The following is a 19,550-nucleotide window of genomic DNA, read 5'->3' on the forward strand; positions in this document are numbered from 1 at the left end:
ATAAAAAAACCCAACGTTACTTTGCATTTGTTATAAACAATTTATTTTGATCTCATTCCTTAGGCAAACAGTATATCTAAAAAAAAAAATCACTGCAGTTTTGGCACTACACTATGTTGAAGTGAGGTACTAAATGCTTCGATGCGTATACAGATTTCAAGTCATCAGGGGAAATCAAAAGCAAACCATAGTCGTTTTGTCTCATTTAACAGGGTTTTAAAAAATGAGAAATGATAGCGAGGATAAGAGAGACGAGGTCACAATTATGGACAGGCAGTTTGGTTATTTTCTTGCACCGAGACATGAACTATTAATCAGACTGTGCTCAGGTCCTCACAGCAAACATCACACGGCACAGCAGTGGGGAGCGTGTCCTCTCCCTTCCTTCATGAGAGAAGATGAGACTAGGCTCCACTGCTAAAAATTCAGTCATTTACGTAATTTCAAAAGTAATTTCCATGGAAAAAAAAATTAAAACTTAGCACTTTGAAAAAATAAAATAAATAAATAAATATGTTTGTGCATATTTGATATACCATGACCTATACTCAAATGATGCATATAATCAGATAGATCAGCGATCAAACATTCACACAAACATTGTGTGTTGCAGGTTTAAGTCTGTGGCTTGTAACACACTTCACTAGTGGAAGATAGAGCATGTCCTGCACCGGACATTGTGTTGGCTCAGAGTTGAGACTTGGGCTATAATCCTGAGAAATGTGTGGAACACCAGCAGATGTCTTCAAACACGCTATAAACACACACTCACACACACACACACACACACGTGCGTACACACACTCACTCAACCACATGCACACACACACGTGCACATGCACACAAAAACAAAAAAAGGAAAAAACAAAACTGTACAGTAATGTTACAAACTGCAGGCCGCTCATTCCTGCTATGATTGATCCTTAAATATTAAGTATATTAGAAATGTTGATCAGCTAAATACATAAATACAGGCGCTCAGTTGTTCTATGTGCCGCTCTGTTTCCAGTATGATGCTGTGTCTTTCATCAGTCAAGGCCTGGAGCTTCCTCCTCGATGCAGCTGTACAGTCTGATGCTGTCCCGAACTAACAAAAGCGAAACATACACAACTATGAAAAGGTGACTTATCTCCGCAACTTTATCTGATGGTTTGATCAAAATCTAAGTGAACGTGGTGATTGTAAACTGTTCAGTATTTAACAGCTGAATGACATTACCAGGTTTTAGGCATAGTAACAGGGAGAGACCAGCAAATCAGTGAGGACAAGCAGCTGGTCATCTGTGAACTGCTGCTTATGTTGCTGCCAGTTGTCATGGTGAGTACGTCTGAAGTTTGACAGCGTTTTCTTCACAGTCATCTGGAAAAGAACACCATCGAGGACATTTAATTCAGTGAATATGCAACTTTGTGACTTAATATATTTGATTTTTTTTCCACTCCACAACTGTAGATAGAGGTAGATAACCCACACCAAACATGATTTCCAGGTATTTGAACATACTTCAATTGGTTGCGTATCATTGAGGTGTGCGCTCAGGTCCATTAGCAGCTGAGGCATCCAGGTGGGCACATCATATGGGCTGGAGAGAATACAAGCACTCAATCCAAGAACACCAGCATGACGTCGCACCAGGTCTACAAAAACAAAACAAGGGATGTCATCAATATGACATGATACATGAAGTGTACGGTCATATCTTTTTGAGTAGCTGGAAACAGATATGCTCCTTACCAGCAGAGGGTATAGTGTCCACTACAGAGCCCAGCTCTCTCTTCCTCTTCTTAGGTAAGCGGGTCTTGCAGAGTGCCTCAAAATGCGACTGCATGGGGGAATCCATGGACAGGAAGTTGCACTGAAGGAAACCACTGAGTGTGGTGGCAGCCATTTCTCTAACCTAATGGAAAGTTATCATTTAATGCACATTTGTCATTTTTATTTTGATCATAGTGACAAAAATGAACGGTATAATGTGAGTAAAAATAGTTCTGTTCCAGATAAAGGTAAAGGTGTGTGCTATGCAGGTGAAGTCGTTTTCACCCAAAAAGTCTCCAGAAAGGTTTCATACTGTATATTAAAATGTATCCTGGAGCTAGTTTAACTTATGTTTGTCACAGAAATGTCATATCAAATACCTATAAACCTGTTTTGACTTAACTTAAGTCAACAATCCCCCTTGCAAATTCCATTCATTCCCCATTTTTCTTTTGTCCCAGCTCCATCCCTCTCACACTCCTTCAATCTGAACGTTATCACCATAGCAACAGATTACTGCAGCCTGTGGTTTCCATAGCAACAGCCAGGGGACCGGAGGGGGCGGGGGGATAGAGTCGAGAACCATGAGGCAAGTGCTGAATCACTACAGTGAAGCTGAAAGACCATGAGAGCCCCTGCTAGCATAAACAAGTATGTACTGGCCAGCAGCTCGATGGTTATTTTATAACTAGACTGTCATATGTTTCTTCATTCTAAATCATTTCAGCTTCTTTACCCACTGAATTATCTCAGTGTAACCACTGTGAATAAAAGCTTGTTTTTACCTCCAGCTGCTCATCCTCCAGCAGTCGTATCACCAGTGCTCGCACATCATTCACTGCTTTTTCGTCACTCATGAAGGTGAACAGGTTGTAAAAAACCATGATCTGGAGGTATGTGAGCACTGTATAGCGAGCGTGCCAGGAGCTAGTGTCAGCTATCTGCAACACACAAAAAGACCCGCACCATAGCAATAACAACCTCATTTGTTGCATTGGAGGAAAGGACCGTGTGCTGGATAAGTCTGCCAATTGGGTTTGTTGCAGCAGAACCCTATTCGAAGACCACTCAAAAAATGTGATGCACAATGCAATACGCTATTAAAGAATTACTCAAGTTGTCACCAACTCCATTAAACACATTGTCATTTAGCTCACTAATCTTTTCAGGTGTAATGAGGGAATCATTACATCTTATTTACAACCCTCTGCATTGTTCCTGAAAACAGCAAATGCTTCAGCTCACTAGAGCTGCTGTTTTTACAGAGAATTCACACTATGAGATAAGATCAGACACAAATTCATGGAGGTATTTTAAAATATATTGACGTCATGCACACTGCTTCTATTATGCAAGAAACCCAAAAGAGGTCAGCAACAGTTTGGCAGAGGACTACACGAAGCATCTATGTTCAAACACCATTAAACTCCTACTAATTGTATGGTTTCATGATGAGATCTACAGATGACTCACCTCCTGCAGGGTACAGAGGACCATAGGGATCTGCTCTGTGTAAAGGAGCCCCTGAGACATCAGAGAGAGGCATGTCTTAGCATCCCTCTTCAGCTCATCGTAGCTGTCGTCATTCTCAACCGGAGCAATCTGGAGCACAAGGAAGGTGTAAGGAAAGGCATGTGGATTTTACTTTATAGGTTATTTGACAAGTGAGTATTTTACCTTGAACAACAACGGCAGAAACCGTAGCTGTTCTGACACAGCTGTGGAGAAGGAGCGACCAGCACTCGCAATCAGCCACTTCAGCACTGCAGAGATATGCAGACGTTAATATCTATGTTTAAAGAACTTGCCGATGAAAGATGATGAAGGCAAATACAGAACCCACCTGTTTTGAGTAACTTGATGGCCTGCGTCCTCTCATCCTGCTCTCCCACCTCATTCTCTTCAACCACATGGTTCTGGATCTCCTCATCGCCCTCGGTTAGAGGCCTCAGCTGCACCAGAATTCTCTCGGTGAAGTCCGAGATGTGCGGGGAGTTGGTTGGCAGTGTATATGGCAAGTTGACATCAATCATGAAGATGTATGTGAGAACGCTGCAAGGATGCCAAAAGAGGAAGGAAGAGGAATGAGACTTAAAAATACATAAAATACAAAGTAATCCACTTACTTTCACTAAGTGTGTAAAACGACCTCACCTTCCAATCCGTTCTCGTACATTTTTGTAGACCTGTGTTAGTTTGGGCTCCAAGTATTTTAACAGCCTGTGGAGAAGCTCTGAAACGCGCCACTCCTGCTGAGCTAGGCCTCCCTGCAGCACGTACAAACGACTGCAAAAAACAAGGAAGCAAAATCAGACTCTTTCAGTAACCTCAACATCTACTTATCCCTGCAACCTTTCTACTAACCAGGCATCAACAAAAGAGCCTCCCTCTCCATTGACTGGAGACTCCATCAGCATCTCAAACAGCCAGTGAAGCTTTCGCGGGTCTCGGCTCTCCTGTAACAGCCAGAAGTACGAAAGACAAAAGTTTGTCATATGAAAAACATACATTTATGATAATAAAAATATGAATAAATGGCCTTACACAAGCTGTGGCGATGCAGGTGCCCCAGTCTGCATACGTTTCTATTGTGATGTTTGACAGAGCTGTACGGAGCAGTGGACACAACAATTCCCAAAGGATCTCCACCTGTAAACAGAGAAGTGTAAATACTGATTTGTTTGTTCTACACAGCGGTAAAATGATGTCCTGGCTCCTTAAAGTGCTTTTGCATAATTGGTCTATTTTCATTAGTCATATCTAGTATCACAACTTTCATAAATCAGAGATAAATTCCACACCTTTGAGTAGCTCCAGTGCTTGCAGCCTCTGATCAGCCCAGAGATGATTTCTGCAACACAGCGCTGCTTACTCTCATGGGAGTCGGCCACTAGACGCTCCATGTGGGGCCGAAGAACAGGCAGAAATGCATCACTGAAATTGCGAAACAATCCCTGGAACGACAGAAGAAGAAAACAATTCATATTTTTAAATTGGCAGATTTTATTTATTTATTTTTTACATGATAAAATACAGGAAATATCACCTTGAACAAGCAGAACCTGCGAGGGCTAAACTTGTCCTTGCCCTTACGGTCCTCAAGAGAGAGAAATTCAATGAACTGGTTCATGAAGACTGGGTCTGAGAAATGGTCAAAGATGATTTGCTCCCACTGTTAGAAAGGAAAGAAATGAATTTTATGGAATGCACTTCACATTACAGTATATTATATGTAGAGTGAGAATGAATTTGGAAAGACCTCAGTCATTTCCTCTCTGGCTAGGTTCTGTTTGGGTTGCTCATCCACTGGTGCATACATCATCAGTTTCCTAGATGTGATGGTAAATAAAAATAACATAACAAATCAAGGTGATGACAATCAGGCAGGTGAAGTATGACACAAGCATCCTTATATAAAAACCTTGGCCAACAATAGTATCCCCAGTGGGTCTTTTCCACAAACACGCAGCGGTTCCAGTCCTGCTCTGTGCGTGGCAGGCAGCTGCTGTCATACTGGAGCCACTGGTTGTCTGGGCGATCGCCTGCTACAAGAGCGCTTTGCTCCTTCAACTCACCTACCAAAAACAAGCAGAAATGTTTAAAACGGCTTTTAAAAACTAAAATTAAAATGCAATTAAAAGATTTCATTATGAAGAAATTAAAATTAACATGAAATACTATAATGCTTACAAAGCTCAGAGGGGCTGATGGGGACCTTTTTATGTGGTCTCTTTATCTGTTTCATCACGCCTGCAACAGCTGATATCGCCACCTAATGGACAAAATAAAGACATTTAAAATGTAATGTCAGCAGAAAGAGGAGGCCTGGAATGCATCCATATGTTGTCTGAGAACTACTATGACCACATGTCACTAACCTTGCGCACATAGAGAGAGTCGTGGTTGAGGCTTTTGACAAAGAAGGTAACAGCAGGTGCTGGTAGTTGTTGGTCATCCCTCAGCAGCAATGACAGGAAGCCAATTGCAATGTGTTCGAACTTCCAAGGCCTGGAACGTTAGAATACACCAGTATAAGAGACAGAGTTAAGTGTAAGCAAAAGCATCATGATGCAAATGGTAAGTTAACATACAGGTTCCTGTTGCTGAGGCAGTCCAGAAGATCACTGATGAGCTGCTTGTATTTCCTACAAAATGTGGAGTAAAGATATTATGCATATTTTATTCTGTAAAAAGACAAGACGCGAACTGGTGAACAATTGTACATTAAAACAGCTGATTTTGTCATCTTACTGGCGCAAACTTACGCAACAGAGTCTGTGTTCTTGAGCTCCTGTCTCTTTAGCCCCTCAGCTGTGTCATTCTCTGAAGGAACAGGCTCTTTAGGATAGGGATTGCCAGTGATCATAAGTTGTTTGGCCACAGCACAGGACGCATCAGGGATCTAAAACAGACCGAGCAAGAAAAAAAAAAAAAAAAAGAAATGTAGCACCTTTACAACAAACAGGGTTTATGTTCGACTAGTCTGAATTGAGTATAAAAGAAACAAAAAATGCTTGTGAGGTTTAATGTTTGTCAAACTGCTGCCACAGTACTGATTTAATTTTTACTTTTAGCTTCAAAATGTGAGTTATATAATATAGATCTTCACAATAGTCGATGATGAGTGTCTGTGACTGTGACAGACTGTTGGTGTGTTTCCTCACAGAAAAGTCGAGTCCGATGGTCTCGTACTGGCGATGGACTTTGTCCGCAAGGTCGTCAAAGAGTCTCACGATGGAAGGCTTTTCCAGAGACATAGCTGAGCTGAGGCCGGAGCGTACAATACCGGGCCATGTCAGGGTAATGCACTCCCAGTCGTGCAGGTTGGCCAAGCACACCCCACTGTGATTCCCCAAAAGACAGTACAAGGCACCCTGCCGACACAGACAGACAGCATGAAGCAAAACCAATGTAAACATGTAAATAGCATTTATGGTTATAATGAAGCAAGAGGACATCATACTTTGAACTGCTGTTGTGTAACGCTGCCGTTGTCTGGGTTGAGAAACTCTAGGACATGCGGGATCAGATCTCGGCAACAGAAATTGTAGGTCCCCAGTGCAGTAAACAACACATTTTGAGCTTTGCTGCGCACCTGAAAGGTATTAAATTCACAGATGAGGTGTGTGTTCACAGCACAAGTCAAATGTCAGTCTCAAATGTGTCACTGTTCTCTAGAAGTACATTCTTTAAAAAATAAATAGCAACCACAAACAAAGTGTAGGTGTACTGATAATGCCTTGACATAGATATACAGTAGTAGATCTTTAGGCACTCACTTGACTATAGGTGCTAGTGGAAAGCCTCAATAGATCTCTCATTAGCTCCTGGTGAATGCTCCTGTATTGACATCCTTCAACTGTCAGCTTTCTCAACTGACAATACAAACAAACATTCCAAATTATCAATAGTACAACAATGATCTAATAGTGTAACTATTACTATGACTCAGAGAGGCTTACTTCATGTTGGAGCATGACTCTATCGATCAGCAGAGCTCTGATGTGCTGCTTTCTGCCATGAAGCTGCAAATACATTACAATGATACACTTTTAAACGAGAAGCAGTATCAGTATCATTAATGCATGTAATTAAAGCTTTACAGGTAGACAAAGAATCATTCCCAGAATAACAGCACTACAAAAGTAATGTCAGCAAATGTATGACTCCTTACTCTGTTTTCCATCGATTTCTTCACAAGGTTGAAGCTCTTCCAGCGGGAGTCAAACTCATGTTTGTGAGAACCTTTGAAGTGCAAGAGGTCACTGATAATCTGTGAAGGACGACAAATGTATCGATTAGTGTTGTTCAACACATAAGCTCTTCTGAAGATATTGTATATAGTGTGTGTGTGTGTGTGTGTGTGTGTGTGTGTGTGTGTGTGTGTGTGTGTGTGTGTGTGTGTGTATAGTTGCAAACAGCACAAATGAACAACACAACTGATTACATTCTGATTTTATTTTGCATAATATTAAACATACACAAATCAGTATCCGTAAGAATGATCAATTTCAAGTATCGAAGTTATTGTATCACCTTGATAATAGAGAACAGAGACTTTGTGTCATCTTCAGAGTGCTCCAGGATGAAATCTGAAACAAGAGGCAAAGGAAGTACAGAAGGCAGTACACAGCCCCACAGCATACTTGAATATGAGCACAGTAATATAGGTGGATGAAGTGGAATGACTTCTACAAGAAAGATCATAGACCTAAGACAGGAAATACAGTGAAAACTTACGCAGCAGCTGTCTCATAACACGACAGATAGCGTCCCTGTAGTTTTCTCTGGATTCATCTGAAGGTAGATGTAAGATTTATGTTTTGTATTTATTGTGAGATTTAGAAATTAACAGTGATGATGTGACTTGTGACGTACCATAGTCCATTCCAGTGTAAAGTAAGGTTTCCTCTAGACTCACCATGCTATGGACCCTGGGAAAAAAGGAGATGATATGTTAATAGTATTTGTATATTCTATGTTTTTTCTAGTTAGAAGAAGAGATTAGTGTGTGTTAATATAACTGCTCACAGTTCAGGAATGGGTTCTCCTGTCAGTGGAGGCATCAAACTCCCAGCTCCTAAGAGGCAATGCTGGACAATGGTCAGGCTCTGCAGTACATCATCTCTGAAACACACACAACCAGCTGAATACAGCATACTGGTAGCATCTGTGGAAATCAAAATCCATTTGTTAGGCACACAGATGAGCTTTAGTAGTTGGTCATCTCTACCTGCTCATGTCCTGCTCTCCCTGTGCAAATCTCTGAAGGCGCCGAAGTTCGGGCTGGAGGATTAGGTCCAGTAAATAAAAAGCAAGGGAGGTCTCTTCGACACTGGGGACATGCCACCGGATATCTAAATTCCACAGATCTCCAGGCCGACCCCAGTCCTGCATGGAATCAAAATAACCAACAAAACTAATGAGTTTATGATAAAAAATAAGTTTAGAAAAAAATTCAGCTCCCAGTAAGAGGCCTCAACAAAACAATATCCAGTTGTTTTGGTTTTAACACAAATCAGAAGCCAAATGTTTGATCTCACATCATCTGTAAAACTCTACTCAGCAAAAACTGAATATGCACTTTTCACTGATTATTTTCAATATAATCAGGTCATATAATAATATATAATATATAATAATATATATCATATAATCATATCAGCTTTGTATAATAGTTGCATAATAGTTACTGAGTGTTTTGTAAACAAAGGTTAAAGGATTACTCCTAACATGATTACATGTACAGTCTTACACTGCATTCAATAAAGTATAAGCTGCTAATTAAAATTCACTGCTGGACAAATGAATACCTGACAGACACTAATCTGGCCAAGTGATCTAGAACCTTGTCCGCTGCTCTAGGAAGACACTTAATGAGATCAAAGTACAGAGTGTCTTCCCTGAGTAACGTTCTAAAGACCGAAGCAGACAGTTAATCAAACCAGGTCACAGTGAGTATCACAGACGATTGCCTGACTTCCTGTACACGGTTTAAGGTATATCCCTATCATGGCAAATATTTCCTTCTTTACATAGCACCCGCTCTCTAACAAATCCTGACAGAATAAATCTGTGAAATGTACACTGACAGACATCAATACCTTGATGGGCAGGTAGTCACTGATTGGTTTATGGAAGCCTCCAGGCACACTGCAGTACTCCGTGGGGTAGATGAGGGCAGAAGAACGTAGGATGTGGTGGAGCAGGTTGCAGGCCAGCGTATAACCTTGCTTACACTTGAGGTGAAGGGTCAACTGCAAAATCTGGACTAGGTGGGAGCGATAGGGAAGGATTTTGTCACCATCCACTCGAGTCACCTGAGGTGTACAAGGCAAGATGATAAAGAAAAATAATCAGTGAAAATTATTGAAATGAGCAGTTTGTAAACAGAGTTATGGCTGGGTAATCAGGAGTGGTCTTAATCACCTCAGACAGCAGCTGGAGATTCCACAGTAACTCCTTGTCAAGCTCCTCTTCATTCAACACTTCTTCATCTGGAAAGAAAAAAAACAGGTGAAATCAATTACAAGGGCTCATTGATGAGACAAATGCTCTTTTAGCAATCCTTGCTTCTGTGTGGTGAGAACTTACTGACAGCGATTTGGTTTATGCTATTGCAGCAGTGTGGCACAAACATCTTGAGTGACTCTGCAGGGTTGCACTGGAAAAAATATGGCAAGGATGAGGACTACAAAACGTTAACACTTTTGGCAGACGCTAAAGGTTTCAGTGGACACAACTAACCTTGGAGGCAGCCCTGCACATGTCAGCTACCATTCTCCCAGCTACGCGGGTCTCAAAGATGTTGGTTGTTGCAAAGTTGAACACCTTTTCTAAAGCCACCTTATAAAACAATGGAAAATATCATGTGTGTGTAAATATATAAAATTGGGAATCAAACAAGTCTGTGAAACGTGAGTCTGAACCTTAAAGATGTCTAAGGAACACTGCGTGAGGATAGTGCTAAAGGTGGAGGACAGGCCAAGCTCTACTAGACTTTCCAAGTGAGTCATTTTCTCTGTTTCTGTTTCCTCTCGGGTTTGTTCTAGAGTGCTGCTGTCTATCAGGGCAAAGCATCTGTGAAAGAAAATAGTCACAATAATAGTTGTCAATCTGCAGTAATGCCACTGCTATCACGACTTCATCCGTGAATAAACAGACTCACACACCTGTCCATGAACTGAAGCACAAAGTCTTCAAACTCAGCTGAGGCCGAGCACATCTCTCGTTCCACCTGAAAAGACATTTAATACTTACAACAAACAGCAACAAAATTATGTCCAATGTGAACTTAGTAACATAAAAGCGTAAAAAAGTACTTTACCTCTGTCAAGTTTGTTGTTTCATGTAGAGCAGACGAACAGTCCACCAAAGGCACAAGAGTCACAAATGTTGCAATAAATTGGAATGTGATCTACAGAACAGGGGAAACGTTTATATCAGGTTTAATCCACCAAAATAAAATGCATAGATTAAAAAAAAAAGGTGTCTCACCATGCACTTGCTGAAGTCATTTGGATCGACTCCTGGCAGAGCCCTCATGAGCAGCGGCAACATGTGAGTGGGCCCCTCGGGAAACCGCTGTCCGCCTGACACAAGGCTTCGTGCTACTCCAATCATGCAGCTCAGAGTCGCGGTCAGCTGGTGGGGCTCTGTTAGCGTCTCCAGAGCAGGGTACGTTCTATGGAGGAGGCAGAAGAATTAGTTCTTTGATCTAAGTTTAGCTTTTTTTTAAAGATTTCTGTCTACATGTCAAAATGATCTTAAAGTTCTTTCTCCTTAAGACTCCTGTTCTATACAAACTTACTTCTCCAGCACAGGAGGAATCACCAGCTCAGGCCTCATTAGAGCCAGGTTTTGCAGGGCCTGGGCTGCATCTAGACTGCCTGTCTTGCTGAACATGGCCAACAGAACCGGCTGCATCATACTCTCCACAAAGTCTGTGATATCCTCCTCTGTGAGCTTGTGACTGTCTGGTATCGGTGTAAGCCACGTGGGCTTTCTGTAGCGCTCGCGGTGCAGCCGCCGCACCACGCTAGCCGGGAGGCGTTGCAGCAGCTTCATGAGCTTCATCTGGGCATGAGGACAGAGGGACAGAAAGACAGATACATGACAAAGGGATGAGACATGGGTGCACAGTAGGCTGGACCAATGGAGAGGTAGAGGATGTTGTATGGTGCTTTTAGAGACACAGATGACATAACACACATACAAACACAAACCAATACACTGTGAACCCAGTTTGACCATTTGTTACATAGGTGCAAGTCATTGCATGACTTTTTTTAATAAAAATGTTATTTATACAGTGACATTAACATTTCCCTGGGTTACCTATTTAAAACATCAGGTGATCGCAAGTTCGGTTTACGTGTAATAAATCTGCAGCTAGGTGGATAAACATGTGTGAGCACGTGCCTCCAAGCAACAGCCTAGAATACATACCAACTCATCTCCAGCTAAAAATAAAGGTTTGTGTCTGAGGACACGCTGCTGCATGTGATGTGGAGAGGGATCTTCAAAACAGAAAGGTATGTGGCTCTGCTGCCAGTGACCTTTAGTAGCATTTCAACATCTCTCTCTCACGTCCCAGATATTTCAGAACTACATACCAATGTAAACCCAAATAGTGCCCGGAAAAAAAATGACGACAGTGACTGTGCACTTTGTCATTGTAAATGCTTCTGCCATGTCTCAACCATGATGCTGAAATAACCAACAGGATTGTGGCTCATCTTTTCTGTAGATGAAAGGACTAACCTACTAACTCCACCAGATTCCTTAAAACTAAATTAACTACACATTACATAAATATATATTTGAAATTTTAATGCTTCCATTTATTTTTCGATATGCGGACTTGTGTCCTTTTGTGCTCAATACTGTAGCAAGACAGACCCTTTTCTACCTGTGTTAACAGTAAAACTTGAGTTGATTACATCAGTCCTTCCAGAAACCCAGGTGAGAACTTTTCCTACAGTTTAGGAACACCTTATACATCCCAAGATAAATATTTCTTACAACTTATCTTAAGAAATATTGGGAAGTTACTGGTAAATGTGATCCAATAGTTAATGACTCACCAACCAGCGGCCATGGTTTGATGGGTGAAAGAAGGACGTAATACTGTTGAAAAGGCCACTGAGCTGTGCTTGGGCTTGTTTGCTGGGTCCCCCCTGAAAATGACACAGCAAAGTTAACGTCTAAGCTTGAATTTGATTTCTAAATATACAAAAACATTAACAATGAACTTACCAGGAGGGATGAGACCCAGAGCACCACATGGCTGATGTCGTAGGCATTGGTGACATATCGTGGTACTATCATCTGACTGGTTCCCACAGGAAGATTTAAACTCCTCAAAACTCTTGTAAAAATCTGAAGGTCAGAAGAGCACATTGAATCAATCACACATAAGCATGATGCAAATCACCTGCCATCAGTGGCTAAGAGCAGGGGTAACAAGGAAACTCAATAGTTTGTTTGTCTGTCAAGCAACACCACCATGAAATCCACCATGAGCCAACAATTACATGAGACAGTGTCCCACAAACAAGTACTAATATAGGGGCTGGTGGAAAGGAGTCATTCAAAGATACAGAAACAAACCTTTGGAATATAAGCATCCCAGTCAATGTAACCAATGTTGTCATTAGCCAAGCGGGCAAACAGATTGACGAGATGCTGCAAAGACATAGGACAGCATGTTACACAATGATGACAGAGATGCGGCTATGTGAACCAGACACTTCTAGGTTTTCTTAAATTAGTTAGTACTTACTACTTCCCAACTTGGAAGATTTTGCACAGACACCCATAAACAGATCATCTCATCAAACCACAACCTGTAAGGCAAACAAACTGTTTCAAAAGTGGAAAAAAACTTAGAGAAGGCAAAGTTAAGAGACGATTGGACTCAAGTTTTATTCTTATTTATATATGTATACATCATTGTAAAACCAAGTGTTTCAGACCTTTATTCTGGACATGGCCAACAATGTGGTTGCTTTACAGCACTAACTTTATGACCTGTCTATAGACTGGAGTGCCTGGAGAGCTTCTTACCTAAATCCCTTGTGGTGCAGCTCTGGAGGCAGAGTTGTGGGGAGAAAAAGCTCAAAGTAGTTAATTGCTCTTTGCATGGTGACATCAAAGGGACAGAGCAGTGGTCTCCACTCATCCAGCATCTCCTGAGTGGCCGACTCCGGAAAGTATCTGTGTGAACAACGGTAGAAGAGTGAAATACTTCTACTTGATTTTACTTTTGAGTTTTTAAATGTTCAAAATCATGTCTGTGTCACATTAACATTACAAATAGGATGTAAATATAAACATGAGCCAACAGCTACTGACATTTTGATAAAAGAACAATGTTTCACAAGTGGGAGATATAGATAGCAAGTCATACACCTGGTATATTTTTAGCTGTTGGGGTAAATCCTGTGGTAGCAATGGGACCATAGTTCCATCAGGGGATTGCCATGATTCATTACATGCTTGTGCAACATGATATAATATGCAGGTTTTCTCAGGTTACCTTGTCTCCACATCAGCCTTGAAAAAAAACACAGAAGCTATCCCCCTTCCCTCAGCCTCACTGCTGCATCCCAGCAGCTCACCGCACTCACTCGTCCAACAGTGGCAGGAAACTCTCACACAAGACAGAATTAGATGAGATAATAGGATTATCTGCCTAAGTGAGAGCTGGGGGATGAGTTCTAGTGCTCAACTTAGATACACACAACCTCAGTGAAGACTGCAGCTGGTAACCGCAACGTTTCTTTGATATCATCTCAGCTTTATACAAGAGTCATTGTAATTTTCAACCTTCTTTCATCTTCAGCCTTATCAGCAAAAGGAAACATGCATTTCTTAATGCTAATACTAAAACACCTAGATATTAGAAAAGAGACATTTAAAGATCTGAAAGAAGATCAAGTTATTTTAGGCAATACTAAATACTAAAGTAAAATTGTACTTACGGCCTGCAGCTTTTCACAAGATTTTTCAACACACTTTCCACAGAACTGCAACAAAACAAAACAAAACATATCATGACACTGTCCAAAGAGCATCATGTCAGTGTTAGAGACACAGTAGCACAATTCTCACACCAATGCAATTTTACTTTGATGGCATGCACACAGAAACGTCTTTAACCTCCTTCCACGTGTATAGTGAATGGTAAAACCTCAAAAGGCTTAAGCGTACTGAGGAAATTGTAATAACGTGTCAACAGATTACTTAGCAACCAACATCACACAGATGTGGCCTTTCAGTAGAGTCACGCAGGGCTACAACCTTCAGTACATTTTCCTGGCGGTTTGTCCTGAAAAGTATTAACAGCTTAAAAATAACAAACAAAAAAAACAGATTTGGTTGTGCATTCACAATATGCCACAATATGCCATCTACTAAAAAAAGAGAAGAAGCCTCGATGGCCCTCTGTAGCCCAGAGCTAAAATGATTGTAAACCAGCTTCCTGTGCACAACAGGACAACGGTTGAACATGAACCTTTTCTCCACACTGAAGTGCCATTTGTCCACCAAGCAGTGATGAAAAACAACACTATTTGCATTTTTCTATTCTGATGACATATTTGTAGAAGTAAAGTTATTGTGTGCATCATTCTGACATAACTTTACTAATTATTAATAAAAATACAACTGTATAACGAAAAAAGAAAAATGTCAGCAATTCGCACAGGATTTGACACTAGAAAAATCATCAAATAATTATTTAAATAACTATGTTCCCAACAGGTAGCTTCAAACAAATACAGAAATAAACCTATGCTGCATCTTAAAATTAAGGGCATCTCATCATGAGCAAAAATAAAACATTTTAAAGTTCATAAAGACCCATGGCTCGCCTGTCTTAGTTTGACTCGTAGAAAATATACAGGTACCACCACATCAAATTCGATCTCAGGACTGTGGTCACATAACAGTGTTCAGAGTTCAGGACTGATATTAGCACAGCTTTGAAGCTCTCTGCCCACAATGTGTTCACATGCAAGCTAAAGCCATGCCTCGTTTGAAAAGGCCTGCCAGTCCCATCCAACAGCTGCTTATTTATCTCCGTATCAAACAGGGTTTTTTTTATTTTTATATGTGCTCCAAATATAATACTTAAACAATAGGAGAATTATAGGTGACACTCTGGAAGCCAAGCTGCAACCACCTAAATGCAAGGGGGGAGCAGTGTTTACAGTACCACTGGAAGCCCACAACTCAAACTCATGCACTGCAAAGATAATCACAGAAAACTAATGAAAGTAAATGTTGCACTATAAAGTGTATACTCAGGGTGAGGAAATCCCAGACTACAGTACTTTCAGAGTACCCATTCAAATTCTAGAACAAAGCAAAATCTGATAATGCTCTTTAGTACAGACTGCCAAAGAAGAGCCATTAATCCAAAAATGCAGGCAATTATTGCATTTAACTACAACAAAATACTACAGCTACGACTGTGGAAAAATAATTATTCATATTAAGCTTTTAAAATGTCAAGTCTATCGGTTACTGACAAGGTCATCCTCATTCTACACTTACACGCTTGCTGCCACATAGCACACTCTAGTTAAAATAATAGGAAAATAATGAGAACACAACATGACCATGATGGTCTCACAGCAGTTATGGCAAATAGGAAAAGGGTAAAAAAAAAAGATCTGTTAGCTGCAGTGCGACAGTCTCAAATATGAGTGAAATGTTAACATTGACATGTCTTGATTTTTATTTCTATCACAAGGTGCCCATGGGGTGTCCAGTTTTTCGTTCTCACATGCAATGTTCAAAAAAAAGTAGGTGCCTCAAAGGATGAATTCAAAGTAAAACACAAAGAGAAGTATTGTCCTTACCACCTCTGAACCAATTTTATCATAATGAGTTTAGAGGATGAACGAGGCCGTGGAGAACTGAATGTGAAAGGAGACAAAGGCATAAAGAACACATTCAGCATGCAGCAAAGTGCCAGTCACTCAATAAGTACGAAACATACTATGAATTAAACAAGTTCTCATATAACCAGAACACCATGTTTTGTGCGTTAGCATGGTCTTCATAGAAGTGAGCTGGCAATTACGCAAAGCAGTTCATTTTGATTTGCTGCAAATTAACAGTGATGAACTTGCAAAGCGTTTGTGATAAACAATGTTTTCATAGCACCATAAGAGAGCACCTCGCACTGCTTGCTAAGAACTTTGTAAAAATGGTGTGGGTTGTGCACAGTGTAATTCAACATTAAAACATTTAAAAAAAGGGCAGATTCTAGAGATTCTAGTCACACTACTAACAACCAAAGAGTAAATAATATATAACAAAAGCAGACTGAACTTACTGACCCTGGTACATGAATGAGAGTTGGATAACTAAAACATTTAGCTTTAGTTATGCTCATTTTCTAAATTAAAGAAACGTTATCCAATAGGACAGATCATTTGCAGTCGTACACATACCATATCAACTATAACTGTCCCAGTAACAGTCTGTTTTACCTGTTGGGAAGCACAGGTTGTCCACAAGGAATACCCGAAGTGAAAACAAACCAAATTCTGCCAGAATCATGGCACTGAAGGTCAAATAATGGCAGGGGATTTAAAGTAAAACTATTTTCCAATGTGGCTAAAGAGTACCTGATATACTATGTGCATGACTGAAATGTAATAATATAGTAATAATTATATAGCACACTGGAAATCAGATGAATACACATGCATTAGAAAGATAATATTAGGAGAAACAGTAAAGAACAGAGTCATACTTTGGAAACCAGTTGAGGCCCAGATGCTCCGTCTTTGAAAACAGAATCCTATCATGTAGCTCATACAGTGGTCTCCACGGCAACTCAAGGTCCTCCCTTGACAGTAGTTCCCTTTTCCTGATAGATGAATCAGACAAGAGGTGGAGGAGAATGAAAACACAAACACACCAGAACTCATCATACAGCATAACCTTCTAAAACAATTTATTAATAGTGTGCACGTATTATCTTAGCATTTTTACACTATCTAACTTATCTCTTGTGAAAAACAAAACAGTGAAGATCAAGTTGCAGTGAAATTGAGAGGCCAAATTCTCACTTGAGTAGATTGATAAGAAGCCGGGCAAGGCCCTGCATCATGCTGATCTCCAGTTTGGGGATCGTCACTAGCTCATAGAGCAACTTGATGAACAGCACATGGTCTTCTTTGCTGAACTTGCGTCCATATAGCCTCATGTACCTTTAGAACAAGAACAAATTCAGAGATACTTACTCCAGTTTCTACAATATGAACAACGACAGGTCAAAAACTCCAGTTACCAGCATTTATAAAACAAACATTTATGCCAAAGGCAGAGTATATATTTTAAAATATCCTCAAAATATTTAAACAGTCAGAATGAGGTTCATTTTCTCTAAACGTCAAGCAGCTTCAATGGCACCTTTCATAGTAATTGTAAAAGTGTCTGATTTACTGTAAAAAAAAGCCAAAATACCAGTGAACAGAATCTAGGTCAACCCCACAGTAAACTTTCCATCTCCCTGAGCCGGCAGTGACTCACTCTTGGACAGAGCAAGACACCAGCATTGGGGACTGAAACGGATTAAAGACAGACCAGCAACCAAGTACTGTACAACAAAATGAAACAGCGCTCTAAGTTAATCCATTGTTACACTGGCAATATTTTCCCAAACAACAACACCCTATATACTGTTTAAAGCATTGAGTAATACCAAACAGTAAAACTTCTGGACAACAGAAATTTTGAAGTTTGGTTTGAATGGGAATGCCTGAAGCAACTCCCCTGCAATAAACCCAGACGTTTAAAATGTTATAATTTAACTCAGGTATATGTTTGTATGTAGGCCAGGTTGCCTTTTTGACACTAAATGTTGAGCGGTCTGTACTTTACTCTAGACATAAACAGCTATTTAGCACCTATAAAAACACCAGGCTGCAAAGGAACGTGGACTTTCACTGCCTCGACGCTAGAGTGGACGCCAGTGACCTCAGTGTGTACAACTGCAACAGGAATAAACCTTCGCTGTTGCTCAGCAGTGATCGCTAACGGAGATGTTGCACAACGTGTTATGATGTTACGCCAAAGTTTATCAAGCAGCACCCAACGTCATCAACAAAAGTGGGTATTTGACTGCATGGGCAGGAAATATTAGAGTTAGGTACTTACGTGGAAAGTTTCCTGGTCCAGAACAGCACACCGGGCCAGATCTCCCTGAGCTGAACAGCTCGGCCCAAGTTTCCCTTTATTTTACTTAAAATGTCATTGGACTCACCATCTAATCTGTCTGCGTACGGCAGCAGTTTGTTGTATACAATGTCTTTTTGCGGATCAAAACCCAATGTCTCGGACTGCGCCTTTTTCATATTACTAATCGCAACCGGCTAGCGTCACTATGCTAGCCAAACTGACAGAGTGAAGTCCACGCAGCTATGCTACCCGGCTAATACGGCGTCTACAGCTAGCTACCCCCGAGCTAGCTCCCCTTTCTGATGAATCGCGGAGTTGTGGCCCGCACGCTGACTAAGTTAGGACATTCACAAGTTGACGACTAGCTAGCTAATCTAGCTAAAGTTAAGTTAGCTTAATTTCCCGGAAAACATTGCAGGTGTCATCTTGTAAAAAATATTAAGGCTTGTGAACAACAGAGGTTTTCCCAGAAAACGCGTTGGCACTCGAAGTCTTCTCCTTTGGCTACCGTAATCCTAAACACGCGACAAGCCGCTAACGGTCTAGCTACAGTACAGTTAGCCCGTTACTACAAAAGCACAGTCATTTCCCAAGGACTGTCAACGTCGACTGATTCATCCAACTACAGCAGAGCAGACCGTAGACGACACCCAGCTACCAGTCACACAGCGCATAGGTCATATCCGGCGGGTGTAGCGTGGAGACTACACTTCCCAGCAGTCCACTCTCCATTCATGCTTTTTATAAATGCTTATCCTTGAGCGAGTCAAGAGTCAAAGAGGATCGTTTAAAATCCACTTAAGACATGTACTCTGGCGTGTTATCTGCTGCAGTTGCTTTCGCTTAGGGCAAAGTAACAACTCTGACTGTATACTACTACAACTGTTAACGACTGTACAAACACACTAAATAGGCCAAAAGACGCGCATAATACCAACAAAATGTTAAAACAACCACTTAATCTCCAAAACGGAGGAATAATGCATGCATTGTCTTTTCAAACCTTTCAACAAACAGGCGCGTTTTCCTTTCTTTCTCATATGTCTGTTTTGTTGTGTTGACCCGTCTATACACAAAATGAATTTTGATTTAT

The 19,550-nt window shown here is 40.8% G+C and overlaps 2 protein-coding genes across 4 annotated transcripts in view; both read right to left on the reverse strand.

The window, feature by feature from the left end:
- Positions 1 to 20: 20 nt before the first annotated feature.
- On the reverse strand, positions 21 to 19,156 carry psme4a (proteasome activator subunit 4a). Of its 3 annotated transcripts, XM_029175218.3 has the most exons (48): positions 18,437 to 19,156; positions 17,347 to 17,487; positions 17,028 to 17,144; positions 16,126 to 16,182; positions 14,242 to 14,286; positions 13,325 to 13,474; positions 13,041 to 13,104; positions 12,869 to 12,943; positions 12,515 to 12,637; positions 12,343 to 12,435; positions 11,067 to 11,332; positions 10,754 to 10,940; positions 10,584 to 10,673; positions 10,429 to 10,493; positions 10,186 to 10,336; positions 10,004 to 10,102; positions 9,851 to 9,920; positions 9,686 to 9,753; positions 9,361 to 9,576; positions 8,490 to 8,647; positions 8,288 to 8,383; positions 8,135 to 8,190; positions 7,997 to 8,053; positions 7,793 to 7,848; positions 7,431 to 7,529; positions 7,219 to 7,281; positions 7,036 to 7,131; positions 6,720 to 6,851; positions 6,421 to 6,630; positions 6,022 to 6,158; positions 5,848 to 5,901; positions 5,635 to 5,764; positions 5,447 to 5,528; positions 5,178 to 5,331; positions 5,016 to 5,085; positions 4,803 to 4,928; positions 4,558 to 4,710; positions 4,301 to 4,405; positions 4,121 to 4,212; positions 3,911 to 4,042; positions 3,600 to 3,808; positions 3,434 to 3,519; positions 3,230 to 3,358; positions 2,542 to 2,697; positions 1,736 to 1,898; positions 1,505 to 1,638; positions 1,220 to 1,360; positions 21 to 1,087 (listed from the first exon to the last, which is right to left on the reverse strand). In XM_029175218.3, the coding sequence occupies exons 1-47, from the start codon at positions 18,631 to 18,633 to the stop codon at positions 1,226 to 1,228; spliced, it is 5,544 nt and encodes a 1,847-aa protein (XP_029031051.1). In that variant the 5' UTR covers positions 18,634 to 19,156; the 3' UTR covers positions 21 to 1,087; positions 1,220 to 1,225. The 3 variants fall into 3 exon arrangements, with proteins under 3 accessions (XP_029031051.1, XP_029031052.1, XP_055358273.1); XM_029175219.3 differs by lacking the exon at positions 16,126 to 16,182 and having other exon boundaries at positions 18,437 to 19,155; XM_055502298.1 differs by lacking the exons at positions 14,242 to 14,286; positions 16,126 to 16,182; positions 17,028 to 17,144; positions 17,347 to 17,487; positions 18,437 to 19,156 and adding an exon at positions 13,797 to 14,192.
- The window catches only part of khdrbs2 (KH domain containing, RNA binding, signal transduction associated 2), a 127,204-nt gene continuing 116,489 nt past the window's right edge, over positions 8,836 to 19,550 (reverse strand). Inside the window, exon 10 of the transcript XR_008692522.1 lies at positions 8,836 to 8,846. The gene's annotated coding sequence lies outside the window, so the exon portion shown is untranslated. The remainder of the gene's footprint in view (positions 8,847 to 19,550) is intronic.

Source organism: Betta splendens, chromosome 15, assembly GCF_900634795.4.
Source record: "Betta splendens chromosome 15, fBetSpl5.4, whole genome shotgun sequence".
NCBI lineage: Eukaryota > Metazoa > Chordata > Actinopteri > Anabantiformes > Osphronemidae > Betta > Betta splendens.